This window comes from Scyliorhinus torazame, chromosome 3 (genome assembly GCF_047496885.1).
Source record: "Scyliorhinus torazame isolate Kashiwa2021f chromosome 3, sScyTor2.1, whole genome shotgun sequence".
Lineage (NCBI taxonomy): Eukaryota > Metazoa > Chordata > Chondrichthyes > Carcharhiniformes > Scyliorhinidae > Scyliorhinus > Scyliorhinus torazame.
This window is the reverse complement of record NC_092709.1, coordinates 342,965,409-342,988,826: the sequence shown is the minus strand read 5'-3', so window position 1 is coordinate 342,988,826 and position 23,418 is coordinate 342,965,409. Positions and strand designations below refer to the sequence as shown.

General features: G+C 48.3%; 1 protein-coding gene across 4 annotated transcripts in view; it reads right to left on the bottom strand.

Annotated features, from left to right (window-relative positions):
- Nucleotides 1-23,418, bottom strand: part of LOC140409641 (uncharacterized) — a 133,062-nt gene that overhangs the window by 44,521 nt on the left and 65,123 nt on the right. For all 4 annotated transcript variants that reach the window (XM_072497972.1, XM_072497975.1, XM_072497974.1 and 1 more), the window contains exons 7-8: nt 7,634-7,685; nt 7,231-7,341 (exon numbers count right to left, since the gene is read on the bottom strand). In XM_072497972.1, coding sequence (XP_072354073.1) covers nt 7,231-7,341; nt 7,634-7,685 — 163 coding nt within the window. The remainder of the gene's footprint in view (nt 1-7,230; nt 7,342-7,633; nt 7,686-23,418) is intronic.

The following is a 23,418-nucleotide window of genomic DNA, read 5'->3' as shown; positions in this document are numbered from 1 at the left end:
TCGATCTGACCAAGGCCTTCGACTTCGTCAACTGGGAAACGCTTCAGAAGACCCTGTCAAAGACCAGCCGTCCAGAGAATTCATCCACATCCTCAGACTCCTCCGCGGCAAGACTCGAGTCAAGCAGGGGTGCATTATCACCCCATCCTTTCCACTATCTTCATCGCCACCATCCTTCATCTAGTCAAGAGCAAGCTTCTGAGCAAAGTGGGCATTGTCTACAGGATGGATGGGAAACGTTTCAACCTCCACTGGTTGAAATCCAAGAAGTAAATGACACTGACATCCATTGTGGAACTTCAGTATGTGGATGACATCGCCATCGCCACTCTCTCGCAAGAGAGTCTCCAAGCCACACTTACACCTTCGCAGAAGCACACCAAAGAATTAGTGTCAGCCTCAATCTCAAGAAGACTCAAGTTCTTTATCAACCCACCCCAGGGCAATATCTGGCCTCTCCCTCCGTCAAAATCAATGAAGAAACCCTCCAAACATGGGTCATTCCCCCTACCTGGGGCGCCACCTCTCATCTCAGGCTGACATCGACGCGGAGGTCCAACATCGTGCCCAATCCGCGAGCGCCGGGTTCAGATGCCGAAGGATGAGAGTCTACGATGACCGCAATATCGGTGCTGATACTGGGATCCTTGTGTTCAAGGCAGTCGTCCTCCCAACTCTTTTATACAACTCAGAAACGTGGACTACGTACAGGTGCCACCTCAAGGCCCTGGAGAGGTGTCATCAATGCTGTCTGAGATGGATTCTCTGATTCAGCTGGGAGGGCAGGTGTACTAACTTCAGCATCCTTGAAGGAGCCAAGATCACCAGCATGGAGGCCATGATCATCCAAAACCAACTCCACTGGGCCGGCCATGTGCGTAGGGTGCCAGAGGCCCAACTACAAAAGCAAATCTTCTTCACCCAAGGAAGGTATCCGAACAAGGAGGGGGACAAAGGAAGCACATCAAAGACACCCTGAAGGATTACCTCAAGAAGTGCAACAGACGTCAATGCCCGGGAGACCCTTGCTCTGCTGGACAACCTGTTGTTTCTTTGCACAGGCATCTCAAAATGGCTGCTTTGTTCGTAAGAAATAATTCAACTGATTCCCCTCCTCTTTGGGGCCTTTGTTTAAAGTGTACCCGCTCTACTTTGGGCTAAATTGACCTATTACACCACAATTATGTTATTGGGTTAGTAATCCAGAGAGCTGGACTAACCATAGAATCATAGAACCTATACAGTGCTGAAGGAGGCCATTCAGCCCTATCGTGTCTGCACCAACCCTCTGAAATAGCACCCCACCTAGGCCTATTCCCCCACCCTATCCCTGTAACCCCACCTAACCTGCAAATCCATGGATCTGAAGAGTTCAGTAATGCTAACTGCCAGATTGTTGTAAAAACCCATCTGGTTCACGAATATGCTTTAGGGAAAGAAAACCTGGGTTCTTACCCGGTGTGGGTGTCTCCAGACCCACAGATATGTGGTTTTTGACTACTAACTGCCTCCTGAAATGGTCTGACAAGCTACTCCATTGACCAAAAATGTTTGTAAGGCTAAGCCCGGCATTGACCAACCAGTCTGTTTAACATCAGTGGTGGGTAAGTTACAGAAACAATTATTCAGGATACAATTAGTAGTCACGTGGAAAACTGTGGGTCGATTAGGAAGAACCAGCTTGGATTTTTAACTAACTTCGTGAAGTTTTTTTGAGGAGGGAACAGAAAGTGTCAAAGTGTCACACAAGACTGGTGAGAAAAGTTACAGCTCACGGAATAAAAGGCAACATTTCCAACGTGGATACAAAACTGGCTGAATAATAGGGGCAGAGTGTAATGTTTAAAGGAGATTTTTCAGGCTGGAGGTTTGCATTGGTGTTCCCCAGGGGCTGGTATTGGGATCTTTGCTTTTCCTGATATATATTAATGACCTAGATGTTTCACTAATTTCGTGGAATTTTTTGAGGACATTACCAATGCGGTAGACAACGGGGAGCCAATGGATGTGGTATATCTGGATTTCCAGAAAGCTTTTGACAAGGTGCCACACAAAAGGTTACTGCATAAGATAATGATACATGGCGTTAAGGGTAAAGTAGTAGCATGGATAGAGGATTGGTTAATTAATAGAAAACAAAGAGTGGGGATTAATGGGTGTTTCTCTGGTTGGCAATCAGTAGCTAGTGGTGTCCCTCAGGGATCAGTGTTGGGCCCACAACTGTTCACAATTTACATAGATGATTTGGAGTTGGGGACCAAGGGCAATGTGTCCAAGTTTGCAGACGACACTAAGATGAGTGGTAAAGCAAAAAGTGCAGAGGATACTGGAAGTCTGCAGAGGGATTTGGACAGGCTAAGTGAATGGGCTAGGGTCGGGCAGATGGAATACAATGTTCACAAATGTGAGGTTATCCATTTTGGTAGGAATAACAGCAAAGAGATTATTATTTAAATGATAAAATATTAAAACATGCTGCTGTGCAGAGGGATCTGGGTGTGATAGTGCATGAGTCGCAAAATGTTGGTTTACAGGTGCACAGGTGATTAAGAAGGCGAATGGAGTTTTGTCCTTCATTGCTGGAGGGATGGAGTTTAAGACTAGGGAGGTTATGCTGCAACTGTATAAGGTGTTCGAACTTAGAAAATACAGTGCAGAAGGAGGCCATTCGGCCCAGCGAGACTGCACCGACCCACTTAAGCCCTCGCTTCCACCCTATCCCCGTAACCCAATAACCCCTCCTAACCTTTTTGGTCACTAAGGGCAATTTATCATGGCCAATCCACCTAACCTGCATGTCTTTGGATTGTGGGAGGAAACCGGAGCACCCGGAGGAAACCCACGCAGACACGGGGAGAATGTGCAGACTCCGCACAGACAGTAACCCAGTGGGAATTCGAACCTGGGACCCTGGCGCTGTGAAGCCACAGTGCTATCCACTTGTGCTACCGTGCTTTCCAGGTGAGGCCACACCTGGAGTATTGTGTTCAGTTTTGGTCTCCTTACCTGAGAAAGGACGTACTGGCGCTGGAAGGTGTGGAAAGGAGATTCACTAGGTTAATCCCAGAATTGAGGGCGTTGGATTACGAGGAGAGGTTGAGTAGACTGGGACTGTACTCATTGCAATTTAGAAGGATGAGGTGGGATCTTATCGAAACATATAAAATTATGAAGGGAATAGGTAGGATAGATGCGGGCAGGTTGTTTCCACTGGTGGGTGAAAGCAGAACTAGGGGGCATAACCTCAAAATAAGGGGAAGTAGATTTAGGACTGAGCTTAGGAGGAATTCTTCACCCAAAGGGTTGTGAATCTATGGAATTCCTTGTCCAGTGAAGCAGTTGAGGCTCCTTCATTAAAATGTTTTCAAGGTAAAGATAGATAGTTTTTTGAAGAAGAAAGGGATTAAGGGTTATGGTGTTCGGGTGGAAAAGTGGAGCTGAGTCCACAAACGATCAGCCATGATCTCATTGATTGGCGGAGCAGGTTCGAGGGGCCAGATGGCCTACTCCTGCTCCTAGTTCTTATGTTCTTACCTTGGTGTGCAGGGGACAATTTCAAAGTTTGTGGATGATACAAAATTTGGAAGTATTGTAAACAATGAAGCGGATGGTGTAGAACTTCAAAAAGACATTGACAAGTTAAGTTCAATGCGGAGAAGTGTCAGATTTTGGGAGGAAGAACTTGGGGAGACGATATAAAATAAGAGGTAAAATTCTTAAGGGGGTGGAGGAGCAGGGGGATCTGGGATCTGGATAAATCATTGAAGGTGGCAGAATGGGTGGAGAGAGCAGTTAATAAAGCATATGACAGTCTGGGCTGTTTAAAATAGGGGCCCAGAGTACACGAGCAAGGTTATCCTGAACTTATACAAGACACTAGTCAGACCTCAGCTGGAGTATTGTTGACGGTTTTGGGCACCACACCATGGAAAGGACGTGAACACATTGGCGAGAGCGCAGGAGAGGTTTACAGGAATGGTTCCAGGGATGAGTACCTTCAGTTAGGGGCTGGTTTAGCACTTTGGGCTAAACAGCTGGCTTGTAATGCAGAACAAGGCCAGCAGCGCGGGTTCAATTCCCGTACCGGCCTCCCCGAACAGGCGCCGGAATGTGGCGACTAGGGGCTTTTCTCAGCAACTTCATTGAAGCCTACTTGTGACAATAAGCGATTATTATTATTATAGTTATTATTATTATTATGAGGATAGATTGGAGAAGTCGGGACTGTTCTCCTTGGAGAGAAGGAGGCTGAGAGGAGATTTGATCAAGATGTTCAAAATCATGAAGTGGCTGAACACTGTTCCTGCTCTTAAACGGATCAAGAACAACAGGGCAGAGATTAAAGTGATCTGCAAAAGAAGCAACTGCGATGCGAGAAAAAACATTTGCACACAGCGAGTGACTGGGGTCTGGAACGCACTGCCTGGAAGTGTGGTGGAGGCAGGTTCAATCGTGGCATTCAACAGGGCATTAGATGATTATTTGAATAGAAATAATGTGTAGAGGTCAGGGAAAAGGCAGGGGAACTGCACTACGATAATAGTTTGGAGAGTCAGTTCTGACATATGGGCCATCTTCTGCACCATAATTCTGTGATTAACCTTGCCTGCTGACGAGAACAATCCCAGCTTCTTTATTCTCTCCACATAACTGAAGTCCCTCATCCCTGGTTCCATCCCAGTAAATCGCCTCTGTGCTTTACCCAAGGATTTAACATCCGCCCAAAAACTTGCCTAAAATAAGGTTCATAAAAAATTTAATTGAATTGGTCTGTTACATCAATGCTGCAGCACCATTCAGTACCTTCTGGTGGCGCTGTTGTCAACTGTTACGGCTTTTAACTATTGACTCAACAGCTCCCCACAAACCCTAACCGCAGCTGCTTGCAATGTGTGAATTGACAACACCACTAACACCTGGGTGTGGGAATGCACTGGGGACTTTGTGTAAAGTCTAAATCCATGTTGACGTTCACTTGACTGTGTATCATCCAGGTTTCTGTTACTTCTAGATTTGACTATTTGAACACACACGTGGCTGGCTTTCCATATTCTACCCTCCACTAATTGAAAACTCTGCTGCCCAAGACCCAATCACTCATCACCCCTGTGCTTGCTGACCTCCATTTCCCCAAATGTCCATGGCCTCTCACTTCCCTATCTCTCTAGCCCGACATCTCGGTAAAATGAGTTTCCCCAATTCTGACCTTTGCCCATCCCTTTTCTTTAAATAAATTTAGAGTACCCAATTCATTTTTTCCAATTAAGGGGCAATTTAGCGTGGCCAATCCACCTACCCTGCGCACCTTTGGGTTGTGGGGGCGAAACCCACGCAGACACGGGGAGAATGTGCAAACTCCACACGGAGAGTGCCCCAGAGCCGGGATGGAACCTGGGACCTCGGCGCCGTGAGGCAGCAGTGCTAACCCACTGCGCCACCGTGCTGCCACCTTTGACCATCTCTAAAGTTAACCTCTCCACTATTACTGGCTGCGCCTTCAGCTGCTCAAGCCCTAAGCTTTGGAACTCTCTCGCTAAACCTCTATATCTCCCTCCATTTCTCTCTCCTCCTTTGTGACGCTTTTCATAGTCTGTGGCCAGGCCTCTGGTCGTCTGCCTCACATCTTCTTCCATGTTTTTTTTTTTACAACATCTGTTTTATTTCATTAAAGGTGCGAAATAAATACTGGGGCGGGATTCTCCGGCCCGCCAGCCCCGTTTTCCGGCAAGGTGCGCCGTCCCTGCAGCTGGCCAATGGGTTTTTCCATTGTGTGCCACCCCACGCCATGGGGAAACGCGCAGGTGCGGGCGCGCTGCCGGCGGGGCGGACGATCCCGCCGACGGGGAATCCAGCCAGGCGGTCTCTCAATATCGCGATTTCATCTTCATAGAATTTTTTTTTCCATCGAATTTACAGTGCAGAAGGAGGCCACCTGGCCGATCGAGTCTGCACCAGCTCCTGGAAAGAGCACCCTGCCAAAGGTCAACACCTCCACCCTATCCCCACAATCCAGCAACCCCACCCAACACTAAGGGCAATTTTGGACACTAAGGGCAATTTGTCATGGCCAATCCACCTAACCTGCACATCTTTGGACTGTGATAGGAAACCGGGGCACCCGGAGGAAACCCATCTTCAGCTGTGGTTTAGTTGGAGCACTGTCACCTCTTCTGATAGAGGCACCCCAAACCATGAGAGATCCTGGCAGAGTAGATGGGGAGAACCCATTTATAATAATAGACAAAAGAACCAGCGGCAACATTAGGATCTGGAATTTGTTGCCTGAGAGTGTGGTGGAGACAGACTCAATCATGGCTTTCAAAGGGGAATTGGGTCCTTACCTGAGGAGAAAAGATTTGGGCCGGGAGTCTCCCCCCTCCCTGGCGGGCGGGGGGTCTCGGCGGGATGGGGTGGCGGGAACTACTCTGGCGTTGGGCTGCCCCGAAGGTGCGGATTTATCTGCACCTTTAGAGGCCAAGCCCTCACCTTGAGGGACTCGACCCGCGCTGGAGTGGTTGGCGCGCCGCCAGCTGGCGGAAAAGGCCTTTGGCGCACGCCAGCCGGGGCCGAAGGGACTTCGCTGGCCGGCGGAAGTCTGCGCATGCGCGGGAGCGTCAGCGGCTGCTGACGTCAACCCCGCGCATGCACGGGGGGGGGTCATTTCTGCGCCGGCCATCGCGGAGGCTATGGCCGAGGCGAAAGGAAAAGTGTGCCCCCATGGCATAGGACTGCCCGCGGATCGGTGGACCCCGATCGCGGGCCAGGCCACCGTGGGGAAACCCCCCGGGGCCAGATCGTCTCCCCCCCACACAACCCCAGAGCCCGCCCGCGCCGCCAGTCCCGCCGGTAAAGGAGGTGGTTTGATTCATGCCGGCGGGACCGCCATTACAGCAGCGGGACTTCGGCCCATTAAGGGCCGGAGAATCGCCGGGGGGGGGGGCGCCGACCGGTGCGGTGCGATTACTGCACCCGCCAAATTTTTGGTGCCGGAGAATTCGGCGGCCGGCGGGGGCGGGATTCACGCCGCCCCCCCTGGCGATTCTCCGACCCTGTGGGGGGTCTATCTGAGCTGCTGTTGCAGAAAGCTGGCTCAAACATGATGGGCTGAATGGCCTCCCTCTATGCTGTAACCACTTGATGATTCCAGGACCCTGAAGGCTTCTTTCCCGTGTTATCCACACCTTAACATGTGCAGCTCAGTTACTATATGAAAGACAACAGAACACTAACCAGCAGGGAAGATGGTGCACTCTTCCAGTTTCTTGCTAATGCCTCCTTCGGGTAACCGGGGCATCGTTGAGGTTTTCTTAACATATTCATTACAATTTGGGATATTTGGAGCTAGATGAGACAAAGGGAAGAATGAGAAGAATTCTGATGGGAAATTAAATTACCCATTTAATTAAGATAATTAAATCCTGCATCAAATACACCCAAGTTCAGCTCAGAAAAATACTGCGTGCAAGTGTTAACCCTTTCCAATATAATATCACGGGATATGGTAATGGCAATGTTACTGCACTAGTTATCCAAAGACGTATATGTATATTAATTATAAAGTGGACCAGGTCCAGAGAACTGTGTATTCTATACCTGTAGATGTGTGTATTGACCTGAGAACTTGCTTATTTACCTGTGAACAGGCATGGATTTGGAACAAACTCATCCGGTGGAAATTTCTCGTTCTGTAAAGACAGGGAATAATGGATTATTGACCCAGGGGTTTAAAAGAAGATCTGGATTATCCAGCAAAATTCTGGAGGAAGAGAATTGCTAGTTTTGTTCTCTTTCTCCTTCGAAGGTAATGACTTAGAAATCTAATCACACACAAACAGGCAAACTATAAATATCTCTTAGAGTGAAATATTTCATTAAACTTGACACATGGAATCTAAGATCAAGCAGTGCTGAGCGTCAATTAATGTTGCAGTATGTCCACTAGGATCTCCTAAAGATGCAACTCTTTGATAACTAAAATAACTTGCCTTTATATAGCACCTTTCTCTTTCTCTCTACCTTTCCCCACCCTGACAGTGCATAGGTCCGCATTTCATTTATTGCTGTAGCTAATTATTCCTGGAACAGGCTGCTAGTCTGTCACCGGGGGTGTATAGCTTGAGGGGCACCACATCAAGCATTGCCACACAGTGGCGTAATGGTATTGTCACTGGACCAGTAATCCAGTGACCCAGAGTACTGCTCTGGGGACCTGGGTTCAAATCCCACCAGGGCAGATGGTGAAATTTGAATTCAATAAAAATCTGGAATTAAAAGTCTAATGTTGACCATGAAACCATTGTCAATTGTTGCAAAAACCCCTCCAGATCCACAGCAATGTGGTTGACTCTTAAAAGTCCTCAGGGATGGGCAATAAATGCTGGGACAGCCAGCAACACCCACATCCCATGAACGAATAAACAAAACACACACACACACACACACAGAGACACACGCAAACTAAGTGGCAATTTAGCATGATCAATCCACCTAACCTGCAGATAGAACCATAGAAAAGTTACAGCACAGAAGGAGGCCATTATCCCATCTTGTCCATGCCAGCCCGAGGACACCCAGGACACCTTAGAAAGGTGCCCTTTCTCATCCCACCTTGCTGCACCTGGTCCATAACCCTGTAACTTACAGCACGTAAGATACCGATTCAGATACTTTTTTTAAAGGAGTTCAGGGTCTCTGCCTCAGGCAGCGAATTCCAGACTCCCGCTACCCTTTGTGCAAAAAAAGTTCTTCCTCGTGTCCCCTCTACACCTTCTGCCTCTTATCTCAAATCTGTGTCGCCTGGTTCTAGAATTCTCCACCAAGGGAAACAATTTTATCCTGTCCATTCTATCTCTTCCCCTTACACCTTCGGACTGTGGGAGGAAAGCGGGGCCACCCACACAGACATGGGGAGAACGTGTAAACTCCACACAGACAGACCACAGGCTGGAATCAAAGATGGGAAAATGTCCCACAGGAACATTATCAAACACAATTTGACACTGGGCTACATCTGGAGATATTAATGAGGGTGCGGAACAGAATAGTAATGTTACTAGACTAGTAATCCAGAGGCCTAGATAATGTCCTGAAGAGAGTAGTTGAAATTTCACTATAGCAGCTGGAGGAATTTAAACTCAATTAATTAATAAACCTGCAACAAAATAATAGTCTCGTGAATTAAGACTATGATTGTTCTATAAACCCCATGTGGTTCTCTAATATCCTTTAGGGGAGGAAAGTTTCCATCCTTAACTGGTCTGGCCTACATGTAACTCCAAACCCACAGCACTATCGTATCAAACTGCAATGGAGTTGAACAAGACTACACCCGGAATGATGGCCCGGTATTGATTTAAGCAGCAGAAACTGTAAAGTCGAGTGCTGCTCAGTCAACCCTGCAAAGTCCCCGTTAACAGCTGGGGACTTATGCCCAAACTGGGAGAGCCGTCCCACAGGCGAGTCAAGCAGCAGTCTGACATTGTCATGCTCGTTGGATCATATTTGCCGGCCAATGTCTCAGCTTCCTCCATTACCATCCCCGGGTATGTCCAGTCCCACCAGTGGCTGGTGTTCAGTCAAGAGGGAGTGGGGGTAATCTATTAACATGGATAGAGGATTGGTTACTGGACAGGATCAGTCAGTGGGGAATAAATGGAATGTTTTGACATTGGCAGTTGAGTTGAGTGTCTCAAGGATCAATGCTGGGGCCTTGGCTACTTATGATCTATGACCGACTACGATTAATGACCCAAAGAGACCCAGCAATTATTTATCTATGTTTGCTGATGATGCAGTTTGTAAGAACAAAACAAAGAACAAAGAAATGTACAGCACAGGAACAGGTCCTTCGGCCCTCCAAGCCCGTGCCGACCATACTGCCCAACTAAACTACAATCTTCTACACTTCCTGGGTCCGTATCCTTCTATTCCCATCCTATTCATATATTTGTCAAGATGCCCCTTAAATGTCCCTATCGTCCCTGCTTCCACTACCTCCTCCGGTAGCGAGTTCCAGGCACCCACTACCCTCTGCGTAAAAAACTTGCCTCGTACATCTACTCTAAACCTTGCCCCTCTCACCTTAAACCTATGCCCCCTAGTAATTGACCCCTCTACCCTGGGGAAAAGCCTCTGACTATCCAAAGAAACTGTAGACAGGTAAACTGAGTGGACAACAAGGTGGTAGAAGATGTACAATGTGGGGAAGTGTGAGGTTCTTCATTTTGGTTGTGTAGCCATCTGGCTGGCCACTTCCAACTAAGTACAGAGCAACTCGCAAAGACTGATGGGTAAAATGGACAAGCCAGGCAGGCTCAGAGCCTGAAATGCATATTTGTCAGCAAAGTCCAGACAGCATCGAAACTCCGTCCCATTAGTATGTTAATCAGGCCACTTAGCAGGTGATTGCCCATCTCCCCCAACACAAAGGACTGGTACTCCAGCTACCGGCACAGTCCCAGACATTTCGGCGCCATTCCTTGTCCAAGGGAAACGCAAACGCAAACGCAAATGACCGCTTGAGACACGCCCAGCCATCCAGATCCTCGCCCACTTATTGGCTAAGGAATTGAACGGAGTGATCAGGGATCACCCAATTAGTAAGGCCCAAATTGAAGGACCGCCCAAAAGAGCTCGAAAGCCCCCAAGTATAAAGGAAGAGTTCGCCATATGTTCGCTCTCTTTTGGCCTTGGTACCCCGGTCACGGCGATCGCCAACTGCAGCAACACCAGAAGCAAGTTCGAGTTCAACGCTCGCTACCAGACGGATGAACCCAGCCGAGCAGCAGTTACTCCTTCGAACCCGAGAGATCCAGAATTGAACAGTGGCCACTGTTTCCTGACCTAAGCCGGGTGCCTGAAGTTAAGTACAGGTTGTCTTAGTAATAGGTGTACTTGACTAGTAGTGTTTGTGTTGCATGACTGATTGTATGTAAATAAAGTACCCTTGACCTTGAACTAACTAACTGGCGTTTGGCTCTTTGATCGATAGCCGGTTGAAACTTGTGGTGGTATCATTCGATACCTGGCGACACTAAGCATTCGGACATAGACAATATAGAAAGAAGGCAAATCCACTGTTTGCCCTAATTGGAACAGAGCCACAGAAAAGACCAAGTAGTAGAGATAAATCGACAACAGTTATTGGCGACTCTGGTGGGATTCGTCCCAGAAGTGCCTTGTCACTCCGAGAGAACCCACCAAAGCATTTGAATTAGAATCCAGATTGGCAAAGTAAAAGAAACCACAGGCGAAACCAGTATCGATCAAACCTCCAGAATTCGGAAGTGTGTAATTTTCATGCGAACTAACAAAGGGATATAAGGTAACCTCGACAGATTTTGTTGCGGAAACTTTGTGTAAACCGGAAAATAGCTTGAGCCGTACCCGTGTTTGCACCACCGCTTTATTCCCCCTAGTTCCAAATTCCCGGTAAAGACAGAAGTAATTGTAGGGATGGCCATGAAGGCAATGGAACGCCTTATGCATCCAGAAGAGCCCGAGGTCGCAGCGACAAATAGATCAGAACAGTGTCCCGTATGGGAAGAAGAGATCAGGAAGTACCTAAAGGGGAAAGGATGGCCCCTATGGTCAGAATTTTGCGCGAATGAAGAGACAGGTCCTGGCAGCACAGGACAGACTTGGAGGGACAGCCTGGCCGAGATCCATAAGAAAAGTGTGACTAAGGTTCGTAAGCCGATGGCAATCGGGTCTTGTCTGGCACAATTACGAGGCACAGAGGAGGTCGTGAGGACGCTCCGTAAGCAGCTCGAGGAGAAGTAGAGAGGGAGATATTAGTGAAAGCGATAGATTAAAAGTGCAGCTCTGGGAGCAGTTAGCGGTGAAGGACAAGGAAATGGATGATGTCAAGAGGGCACATCAATCCTGTCTCGCCCGCCTTAGCAGCTTCCAAATCCAATATGATAAGGCTTACCAGGACACACAGCGTGCTGTAATGGTAAGAGAAGAGACAGAGAATCAGGTACAGCAGCTAAAGAAACAATGTGAGGACCTAAAAGCAGCCCTCCGAGCACAGTTCCACCACGGAACAGAGGCAGAGTTCGCTGGACCATGCCAAATGCAGGCAGCAAATTGCAAGGTTGCAATCCCTGCTATCTGTTCAAAATGGGTTTAGAGACAACTTTGGCCCACAGTTAGATCAGGAAGACGGCCCCGATTGGCAGGAACTCAGTGAAACGGCCCAACGGTACGTAAGCGAGACCGAGAATCAAAATAGAGCCCCCCCAGGCCCCAAAGAGAAAAGCACCCGCACCACCGACTGCACAAGCAGCACCCAACCCAATGAACCCCATTACCACGCAGCGCAGGGTTACCACGGAAGGCAAACCCGATTTTGTGTACACCACCCCTTTATCGATCACCCAATTACGAGACGCCCACGAGAAGATAGATACTTTCCACCCCTCATCACTTTGTCGAGTTAGTAAAACATCAAACCCTGATGTATGGATTAGACGAGCCGGAGCAGGTCAAGCTCGTAGTTATGCGCTTGGACCCGTCAGTTAGTTCAGCTCTTCCCGACCCACAAAATGTAGGAGGAGGTCGCCTCCAAGAAATGAAAACGGCCATCTTAGACGCCATAGGATATAACAGAGGAGATCCGGTGGACGGACTCAACCAATGCCGGCAGAAAAAGGGATGTCGTGTTGGGTGTTCCGATGCACAAATGATCCTCTCCTGGTAGAATGAGCGGGAACTGTGGTGTTCCCTGTTTTATAGTGCGTGTGCTCTCACTGGTGATTGGCTGCGATGTTGTGTGTGTGTTGGTTGGTCCAACTACCTGCCCATCAGTGTGTGTGTGATTGCACCATGATGTGCTGATGTGGGTATCATGACAAGGGAGAGCATCCAAAAGCGTTTGCTGGACACCTTTGGATCCATTTCACTGGGGTATCGGTGAGTTAGCCCGCGCCTGTTTATCAGCAGACAATACGGCCAAATGGACCCGCACGTTAGTGTCCCACGCCACAGAGACAGGACAGAAGGCTTGCGCCAATTATGACCCCTCAGACCCTGCACACGATGATGTGTGGGTTCTGAAACGATTGTCCAGAGCTTGGGAATAGTTGATACAGAAAACGACAGAAGAGGAGAGAGTAGACGCCACAATGAACCCTGTAAGGGCACATCAAGACCCCGCATGAGTAAATGAAGGCAGAGGTACAGCGCAGCACCCCAAGACACAGGAATGCTATAATTGCAGACACGAAGGACATTATGCTTGAGAATGCAATGCCCCCCCGAAGCAGCAAAGGGATCAGCACCCAAACGCCCCCCCCCCCCCCAGAAACAATATCCGACCCATTGACAGCGTTAGCGCCCGACCAGATAATGTGGCCACAAGTGGCACTGATTGATGGTGTTCGGGCTCCCCAACTTGGGTCTGCGAAACCACTTTGGGATAAGTCTGGAAGACCGGTAGTCGCAGGCACTGTCCGGGGACACCCCGTAGAGTTCCTTTGGGACACAGGAGGGTCCTGAACCACGTTAAACTCCTCCATCATGTTCCAGAAAGAGATTTGGCCCACTACGGATACCATTCCCCTTAGTGGCTTTACAGGTCACTTCCAGCAGGGACACATCACAGCCCCTGTGGACGTACAGCTCTGTAATATTAGGACAAAACATTTGGTTGTTTTAGTAGACTTGCCCCAGGCAGCAAAACACATTCTAGGTATCGATTTCATGAGTACACACAACCTCTCATTCGACCCAGTTAACCGATGCATATGGAAAATGGCTAGAGCAGCACAAGCCCCTGCCACGCTCACAGTAGGAGATTATACCCATAGAATCAGCTCGGTAGGAGAGTAATGGTTTGATCCACAAACCATTACCATAGACAAGGCGGCTGGAGAGGTCTTGAAAAGACATAAGTCAGCATTTGCCCAGCACAAGCACGACTGCGGTAAAATCGCAGGTGTTGTAAACATTACAGGTCCTGATCCCAAGTCCCAGAAACAGTACGGCTTCCCCCAGCAAGCCGAGGGAGAGAGAGCCAAGGTAATTCAAAGCTTATTGAAGCAAGGCGTGATTCGAGCCGTTGCATCGACGAATAATGCCCCAATTTGGCCAATAAGAAAACCCGATGAATCATGGCAACTGACCATCGACTACAGAGAATTGAACAAAGTGGCCCCCCTAGCAGCCCTCACCGTTGCCACAAGTCCCGAGACCATGTTGAGACAGGGACTCCAGTTGAAATTTTTTTTGGTATTAGACATCAGTAATGGCTTTAGGTCCATACCACTGGACTAAGCATGCCAGTATAAATTTGCGTTCATCTTCCAGGGACAGCAGTACACGTGGACGTGCCTTCCACAAGGCTTCCACATCTCCCCCTCCATTTTCCACAGACAATTGGCAAACGGATTATCTAAATTTTCCCGCCCTGAATGCCTTGTTCAGTATGTGGACGACTTGCTCCTACGGACTGACACCAAGGAAGAGCACATCTCGCTTCTTTCTGAATTATTGGAACTCCTTACAACGATTGGATGCAAAATTAACCCCAAGAAAGCCCAAATTCGTCAGGAAAAGGCCACGTATTTAGGTACAGTCATCACGCATGGGAAGCGTGAAATAAAACTTAAACGGATTGATTCCATCCTAAATTTGCCCTTGCCCCAAAACGTTACAGCCCTCCGGTCATTTTTAGGACTGGTTGGCTATTGACAGAACCATATTGACGGATTCGCCACAAAGGCAGCCCCACTCTCCGATTTACTAAAGAAACAGGCCCCATGGAAATGGCTTCCACAGCACATGGATGCCGTGGATGCATTGAAACGCACCCTGAGCACAGCCCCCGCTTTGCAAGCCCCGATCCCGACTCCCCGTATGTGATAGAGGTAGCAACCACAGATCGCACCATTTCGGCCGTACTCCTGCAGGAAAGCCACGATCGGCTGGGACCCGTGGGCTATGCCTCACGAGTCTTAGATCCGGTTGAACAAGGATTTTCAGCCTGCGAGAGGCACCTATTAGCAGTTTTCTGGGCGGTACAGTACTTCTTGTACATAACCGGACTCAACCCAGTAACCATTTTGACCGAGCACACCCGGACACAGCTTTTATTGGACGGCAGACTAAAAGACGGCACAGTAAGCCAGATTCGAGCAGCGCGATGGACCCTACTCCTACAGTGACGTGACATCATGGTAAAACGGACCAAAACGCACACGTTTCTGGCTGATAACTTGCATTATTCAGGGGTCCCACATGAGTGCGAGATCATAGTCCCAAAACGCACCACAGGACCCTTTGTTCCAAAGTCGGTACCAAGAAAGACAGGTATCGGACCCCGCCTCCCAGACAAAGCCCTGAGAATTTATGTAGACGGATCCTCCACAGTCCTGGAGGGAAAAAGGATAACAGGCTGTGGCATTTATGTAGAGGACGCGCAGGGATTTGCTTTAGAAGAGATAGCTTTAAAGTTGCCTGGACACTTAGGTTCGCAGGCAGCCGAGTTAGCGGTCATCGCTTAAATTGTCCAGCACCCTGATTCATTCCCGACCCCTGCAGACATATATTCGGACAGTTTGTACGTATGCAACAGCCTTACGGAATTCCTACCCCTGTGGGAATCGAGAGGATTTATTCCTGTGGACGGAAAACCTCTACCCTCAGCCTCACTACTCAAACATATCCTTCAGACAGCTAAAGGCAGAGAATACGGCATCATCAAAGTAAGAAGTCACCATCGCTCCTCCCCACCCGGTAATGTGAAAGCTGACGCCCTAGCGAAGGCAGGCTCACGACATGGCCACTTTTGCCAACCCCCGAGAGTGCCCCAGTACACGCAGTTCAGGTCTCACAGACCAACATCCAAGACTTAGCCCAGGCACAAAAAGAAGACGAAGCATTAAAGGAGATTTTAAAAGGAACTTTCCCAGCCCCCTATGAAAAATTTAGAAATTCTTTGACGGTCCATGAGGGAATCGTTCTCAAAGATGGAGTTTATGTAGTCCCCACCCAGGACAGAAACAAGATAATTTGCAAGTTCCATGACGGACATGGACATCAAGGGACTAAATCCACCCTTGCCCACCTCCGACCTCTCTGCTGGTGGCCCAAGATGAAAACCGACGAGACGCACCACGTCGAAAACTGTTTAATTTGTGCTCAAAACAACCCCAATAGATATGCGCGAAAAGCCCAGCTCCGACACACCCGCCCTATAAATAGCCCGTGGACAAACCTCCAATTGGATTATATTGGCCCCCTCCCCCCCTGCAGAAATGGTTACAAGTATGTGTTAGTGGTGATAGACACATTTACGAAATTGGTCGAAGCGTTCCCATTGAGAACAATCACAGCCAAGGCCACCGCAAAGTTCTTAACAGAACAGATTTTTACAAGATGGGGGCTCCCCCGTAGTATTGAATCGGACCAAGGGTCCCACTTTACGGGAAGGGTCATGAAACATGTACTGACGATATTTGGAATTAAACATAAGTTCCACATTGCCTATCACCCGCAGTCCAGCGGCATTGTGGAGCGCATGAATCGGACTCTAAAGGCCACCCTTAGGAAAATGGTGGCAGCAGCCCAATACAACATGGGACACAGTGCTCCCATTCGCACTGATGTTTATTAGGAACACAGTGTCGAGCTCAACAGGATATACCCCCCCCCATACCCTCATGATCGGACGATCCATTGAGGGTATCAAATACTTATTCGGACTTGATTTGGCCAGCCCCACAGTCACCGCCCTGACCCATGAGAAAGCGGTCCAGCACATGGTAGAGAATATTAAAGCAGCACAGCTCGCTGCAGCTGTTCGACTAGGCGCTAAACGAAAGCAGAGTAACCTGACCCGCCACCCGACGATAGCGACACCCCCCTGATGGACCATGAAGCACTGGCACCGTGACAATTCCTGTCGCTTGACGAGAAATTACGAAATGGACCCCACATCGGCACACGCCGCGTTAGCACGCAAACTCCATGAACGAGTTTGGCACCCAGGAGATGGTGACAGGTACGAGTCTGACTCCCACCATGGTAACTCCTTTGCAAATCTTTTTGAAATGGAATCTTGAGGTGTCCAGATGATGAGAGGCAGGAACCGATGGAGATTTATGGTGTACTGTACTCTGATGGAGCCTGCCCATTTTTTTTCTTCAATTTGTTATTTTTAAATGTTGAATGTTTGTTTATTTGTGCGACTACTCGTGTCGAACTCACTGAATTTCTTGATACAGTTTCTTCTTTCGGTCTCACATTCGGTTCTTGATGCAGCCATAATTACTCGTCTGACGCCACATGGCAGTTAGTGAAACAAGTTTGTCGGCAACCCATATAGTTACAAATCCGTTCCGCTCTTGAAAGGTCACTCAGTGGAGTAACGGCCAAGCTCGGGTAGTGGAGCAACGGCACTGATCACCGCCCTACCCGGGGATCCCACCCATTCTTGCCCTGCCGCGGATCATACGCACCACCCCATTCGACTACTTGGTTTTGAAACTCTTTTTCTGTGCCCTGTGGTTTAAAGAATGCTCTTTGCCACTACTTTTGCCCTTCCCGGCAACCTTTCGGTTGCTATTCCCCCACATACTATTTACATGTAAGAAACACTTGGTTGGAAAAACAAGTTTGGACGGAGAAATTGTCCGCCCACTCAGCTCATCGAGCACAGGCTGCGAGAGTGCTCGCGCTGTGACACAGTATTTTTTGGGATGTCTTGTCTCCGCAAATGGTTGTTTAAAAAAAAATGAGGGAGTCACATATGGTGATGATTATAATGGGAAAATTGACGTTACAGAGACACAGACGGAAATACGAGATGTTAAACAACATGATGATAACAGACACTATGCTTGTTCCCTTAGAGAGATATGAAGACACGCGACGGTGAAGAAAAACCGAAACAAGATGAAGACGAACCTGATGATCGGCATCATGATCGTCGCTGGAACAGTCCAGTTGCGCGCATTACCTACTTCTACCCCACTCACCACACAGGCCCCGAACACGATCACCCAACACAACACCCCCAGCCCGGATACTACACCGCGCACACACCCAGCCACTGATACCCCCACATGGTGTGAGAACCTCATCAAATAGTATTCACTGTCCTACACAGTGGAGACTTTACTAGTAATAACCATATAGTACAATGTCATTCAGACAATTAGATTGCGGAAATGGAGACGGAGAGCTTCCCGCCCCCCAGTATATACATTCAGAGCCCCTTTCCTCAGACTCCAGCAAACCCCACCCTCTTTCTGAACCCTTTTTGTAATAAATTCCGTGGTTGTTGGTTTGTGAATAAAGTTTATTTTTCTGTGTCTGTAAGTGTCGGTGATAGGAAGGAATGTGATGCTGCTATTGGATATTTTTTGTAATGTAACGTAAGTTTGGATTGTAAATAGCAGCAGGAGTGTAATCCAGTTAGAGACAGTTAGAGGTTCCCCTTTTACTGAATGTTAAATGGCCCCCGAGAGATTCTTAGACATGTGTTGTTCAGGGAAATTAGGTAAATGTTTTTGGACCCATAGGACAGAGTAGAGTAGAACCTGTCGTTGGTTAAGGGTACCCGGCATCCCAAGAGAACAAAGAAGACCCAGTATTGTGATCCTTCAAGCTTCGCGTTGTGGATCAAGAGGACAGAGTGTAGCCATCTGGGATGGCCACTTCCAACTAAGTACAGAGCAACTCGCAAAGACTGATGGGTAAAATGGACAAGCCAAGAGTCAGGCAGGCTCAGAGCCTGAAATGCATATTCGTCAGCAAAGTCTAGACGGTATCGAAACTCCGACCCATTAGTATGTTAATCAGGCCGAATAGCAGGTGATGGCCCATCTCCCCCAACACAACGGACTGGTACTCCAGCAACCGGGACAGTCCCAGACATTTCGGCGCCACTCCCTGTCTAAGGGAAACGCAAACAACGGGGTCAATAACCGCTTGATACCCGCCCAGTCATCCAAATCCCCCCCCCACTTATTGGCTAAGGAATCGAACGGAGTGATCAGGGATCACCCAATTAGTAAGGCCCAAATCGAAGGACCGCCCAAAAGAGCGCGAAACCCCCCCCGAGTAGAAGGTAGAGTTCACCATATGTTCGCTCTCTTTTGGCCTTGGTACCCCGGTCACGGCCATTGCCAACTGCAGCAACACCAGAAGCAAGTTCGAGTTTAACGCCCACTACCAGACGGATGAGCCCAGCCGAGCAGCAGTTATCCCTTCGAACCCGAGAGATCCAGAATTGAACAGTGGCCACTGTTTCCTGACCTAAGCCGGGTGCCTGAAGTTAAGTACAGGTTGTCTTAGTCGATAGGTGTAGTTGACTAGTAGTGTTTGTGTTGCATGATTGATTGTCTGTAAATAAAGTACCCTTGATCTTGAACTAACTAACTGGTGTTTGGCTCTTTGATCGATAGCCGGTTGAAACTTGTGGTGGTATCATTCGATACCTGGCGACTAAGCATTCGGACATAGACAATATAGAAAGAAGGCAAATTCACTGTTTGCCCTAATTGGAACAGAGCCACAGAAAAGACCAAGTAGTAGAAATAAATCGACAACAGTTGTAAGGATAGGAACTTTTTTTTTAAAGATGTGATTTTTAAAAAAATGTTCATGTTCAGGTAGAGGTATTAGTTGGCAAGAGTTATTGTAAAACAATAAGGAAGGTAAGTGACATGTTGGCCTTTATTGCAACAAAATTTGAAAACAAGAATAAGGAAGTCTTCCTACAGGGGTATCGGGCCTTGGTGTCACCACCGTGTTTGGAATGCGGTGTAGAGTTTTGGTCTCCACATCGAAGGAATGATTTCCTACCTTGGAGATGCAGCACAGTGAAAGTTCACTAAATTAGTTCCCGGGATGAGAGAACTACAACGGTTCAAGAAGGCAGCTCACCACCTTCACAGGGGCAATTAGGGATGGGTAATAAATGCTGCCCTAACCAGCGACACCCACATCAAAGAACAAAGAACAAAACAGCGCAGGAACAGGCCCTTCGGCCCTCCAAGCCTGTACCAGCCATGATACCAACCTTTTCCAAAACCCTCAGCACTTTTTTGTGCTGTGTCGCTCTATACCCATCCTATCCATGTGTTTTTCAAGATGCCTTTTGAACACCGTTAATGTATCTGCCTCCACAACCACCCACGGCATTGTGTTCCAGGCACTCACCAGGCACTGCGTAAAAAACCTGCCTCGCACATCTCCTATAAACTTTGCCCCATGGACCTTAAACTTATGACCCCAGAGACTGACCCCTCTACCCTGGGAAAAAGTGCCTGCCCATCCACTCTATCTATGCCCCACATAATCTTGTAAACTTCTATCAGGTCACCCTCAATCTCCGTCATTCTAATGAAAACAGTCCACGTTTATTCAGCCTCTCTGCATAGCTAACACCCTCCAGACCAGACAACATCCTGGTAACCCTCCTCTACACCCTCACCAAAGCCTCCACATCTTTCTGGTAGTGTGGCGACCAGAATTGTGCGCAATATTCCAAGTGTGGCCTTTTAAAAAGCACTTACTCAACAACAACTTGTTCAAAGCCCCAGAACTTGGCAACAGGACTACCTATCAATGTACTGGTCAGCACGGTAGCACAACTGGATAGCACTATGGCTTCACAACGCCAGGGTCCCAGGTTCGATTCCCTGCTGGGTCACTGTCTGTGCGGAGTCTGCACGTTCTCCCCGTGTCTGGGTGGGTTTCCTCCAGGTGCTCCGGTTTCCTCCCACAGTCCAAAGACATGCCGCTTAGGTGGATTGACCATGATAAATTGCCCTTAGTGACCGAAAAGGTTAGAAGGGGTTTTTGGGTTACAGGGATAGGGTGGAAGTGAGGGCTTAAGTGGGTCGGTGCAGACTCGATGGGCCGAATGACCTCCTTTTGCACTGTATGTTCTATGTACAGTCCTAAGCCTGGCCCTCTTCAGCGGCATCATCAATTACCTCCCCTCCATCATAAAATTAGAAAGTAGGAATTTTGCTGATTGCACAATATTCGGCACCATTTGCAGCTTCTCAGATACTGAAGCCGTCCAGGCTCCAAGCAGCAAGACCTGGACAACAGTCAGGCTGGTGCTGATAAATGGCAAGTAACATTCATATCACACCAGTGCCAAGCAAGAGCATCTCCGACAAGTCAGGATATAATTATCTCCCATGACATTCAACAGCATTACCAGCACAAATCCCCCATCATCAACACCCAATGAGTTGGTATTGACCAGAAACTTAACTGGATTGGCCATTTAAGCATTGTAGCTGCAACAGCAGGTCAGAGGCTGGCAATCCTGCTGTGGACAACTCGCTTCCTGACTCCCCTCCACAGGGCGCAAGGCAGGATTGTGCTGGAACACTCACCTGGATGAATACAGGCACAACATGTGATCCAGGATACAGAAACATACATGGAAAGTAGAAGCAGGAGGAGGCCATTCGGCCCTTCAATCCTGCTCTGCCATTCATTAAGATCATGGCTGATCATCAAGTTCAATACCCAGGGGGTTAAGGAAAGTCATTGGCAAATAGGGTTAAGGAAAATCCCACGGCTTTCTACACCTATATAAAAAAGCAAGAGGGTAGCCAGGGAAAGGGTTGGCCCACTGAAGGACCCTTTCCAATGCTTCCACATCCTTCCTATAATGCGGTGACCAGAACTGCACGCAATACTCCAAATGTGGCCGCATCAGAGTTTTGTACAGCTGCAACATGACCTCATGGCTCCGAAACTCAATCCCTCTACCAATAAAAGCTAACACACCGTACGCCTTCTTAAAACCCTCTCAACCTGGGTGGCAACGTTCAGGGATCTATGTACATGGACACCGAGATCTCTCTGCTCTACCACACTGCCAAGAATCTTACCATTAGCCCAGTACTCTGTATTCCTGTTACTGCTTCCAAATTGAATCACCTCACACTTTTCTGCATTAAACTCCATTTGCCACTTCTCAGCCCAGCTCTGCAGCTTATCTATGTCCCTACAACATCCTTGCACACTGTTCACAACTCCACCGACTTTAGTATCATCCACAAATTTACTCACCCATCCTTCTACGGCATCCTCCAGGTCATTTATAAAAATAATAAACAGCAGTGGCCCCAAAACAGATCCTTGTGTTTTGTAACTGAACTCCAGCCTGAACATTTCCCATCAACCACCACCCTCTGTCTTCTTACAGCTAGCCAAACCGCTAAATCACCCTCAAACCCATGCCTCCGTATTTTCTGCAATAGCCTACCGTGGGGAACCTTCTCAAACGTTTTGTGGTCGGGAGGGTTTAAACTAGTATGGCAGGGGGGTGGGCACGGGAGCAATAGGTCAGAAGGTGAGAGCGTTGAGGGAGAACTAGGGAATAGGGACAGTGTGGCTCTGAGGCAGAGCAGACGGGGAGAAGTTGCTGAACACAGCGGGTCTGGTGGCCTGAAGTGCATATGTTTTAATGCAAGGAGCATTACGGGTAAGGCAGATGAACTTAGAGCTTGGATTACTACTTGGAACTATGATGTTGTTGCCATTACAGAGACCTGGTTGAGGGAAGGGCAGGATTGGCAGCTAAACGTTCCAGGATTTAGATGTTTCAGGCGGGATAGAGGGGGATGTAAAAGGGGAGGCGGAGTTGCGTTACTTGTTCAGGAGAGTATCACAGCTATACAGCGAGAGGACACCTCAGAGGGCAGTGAGGCTATATGGGTAGAGATCAGGAACAAGAAGGGTGCAGTCACAATGTTGGGGGTATACTACAGGCCTCCCAACAGCCAGCGGGAGATAGAGGAGCAGATAGGTAGACAGATTTTGGAAAAGAGTAAAAACAACAGGGTTGTGGTGATGGGAGACTTCAACTTCCCCAATATTGACTGGGACTCACTTAGTGCCAGGGGCTTAGATGGGGCAGAGTTTGTAAGGAGCATCCAGGAGGGCTTCTTAAAACAATATGTAAACAGTCCAACTAGGGAAGGGGCGGTACTGGACCTGGTATTGGGGAATGAGCCCGGCCAGGTGGTAGATGTTTCAGTAGGGGAGCATTTCGGTAACAGTGACCACAATTCAGTAAGTTTTAAAGTACTGGTGGACAAGGATAAGAGTGGTCCGAGGATGAATGTGCTAAATTGGGGGAAGGCTAATTATAACAATATTAGGCGGGACCTGAAGAACATAGATTGGGGGCGGATGTTTGAGGGCAAATCAACATCTGACATGTGGGAGGCTTTCAAGTGTCAGTTGAAAGGAATACAGGACAGGCATGTTCCTGTGAGGAAGAAAGATAAATACGGCAATTTTCGGGAACCTTGGATGACGAATGATATTGTAGGCCTCGTCAAAAAGAAAAAGGAGGCATTTGTCAGGGCTAAAAGGCTGGGAACAGACGAAGCCTGTGTGGCATATAAGGAAAGTAGGAAGGAACTTAAGCAAGGA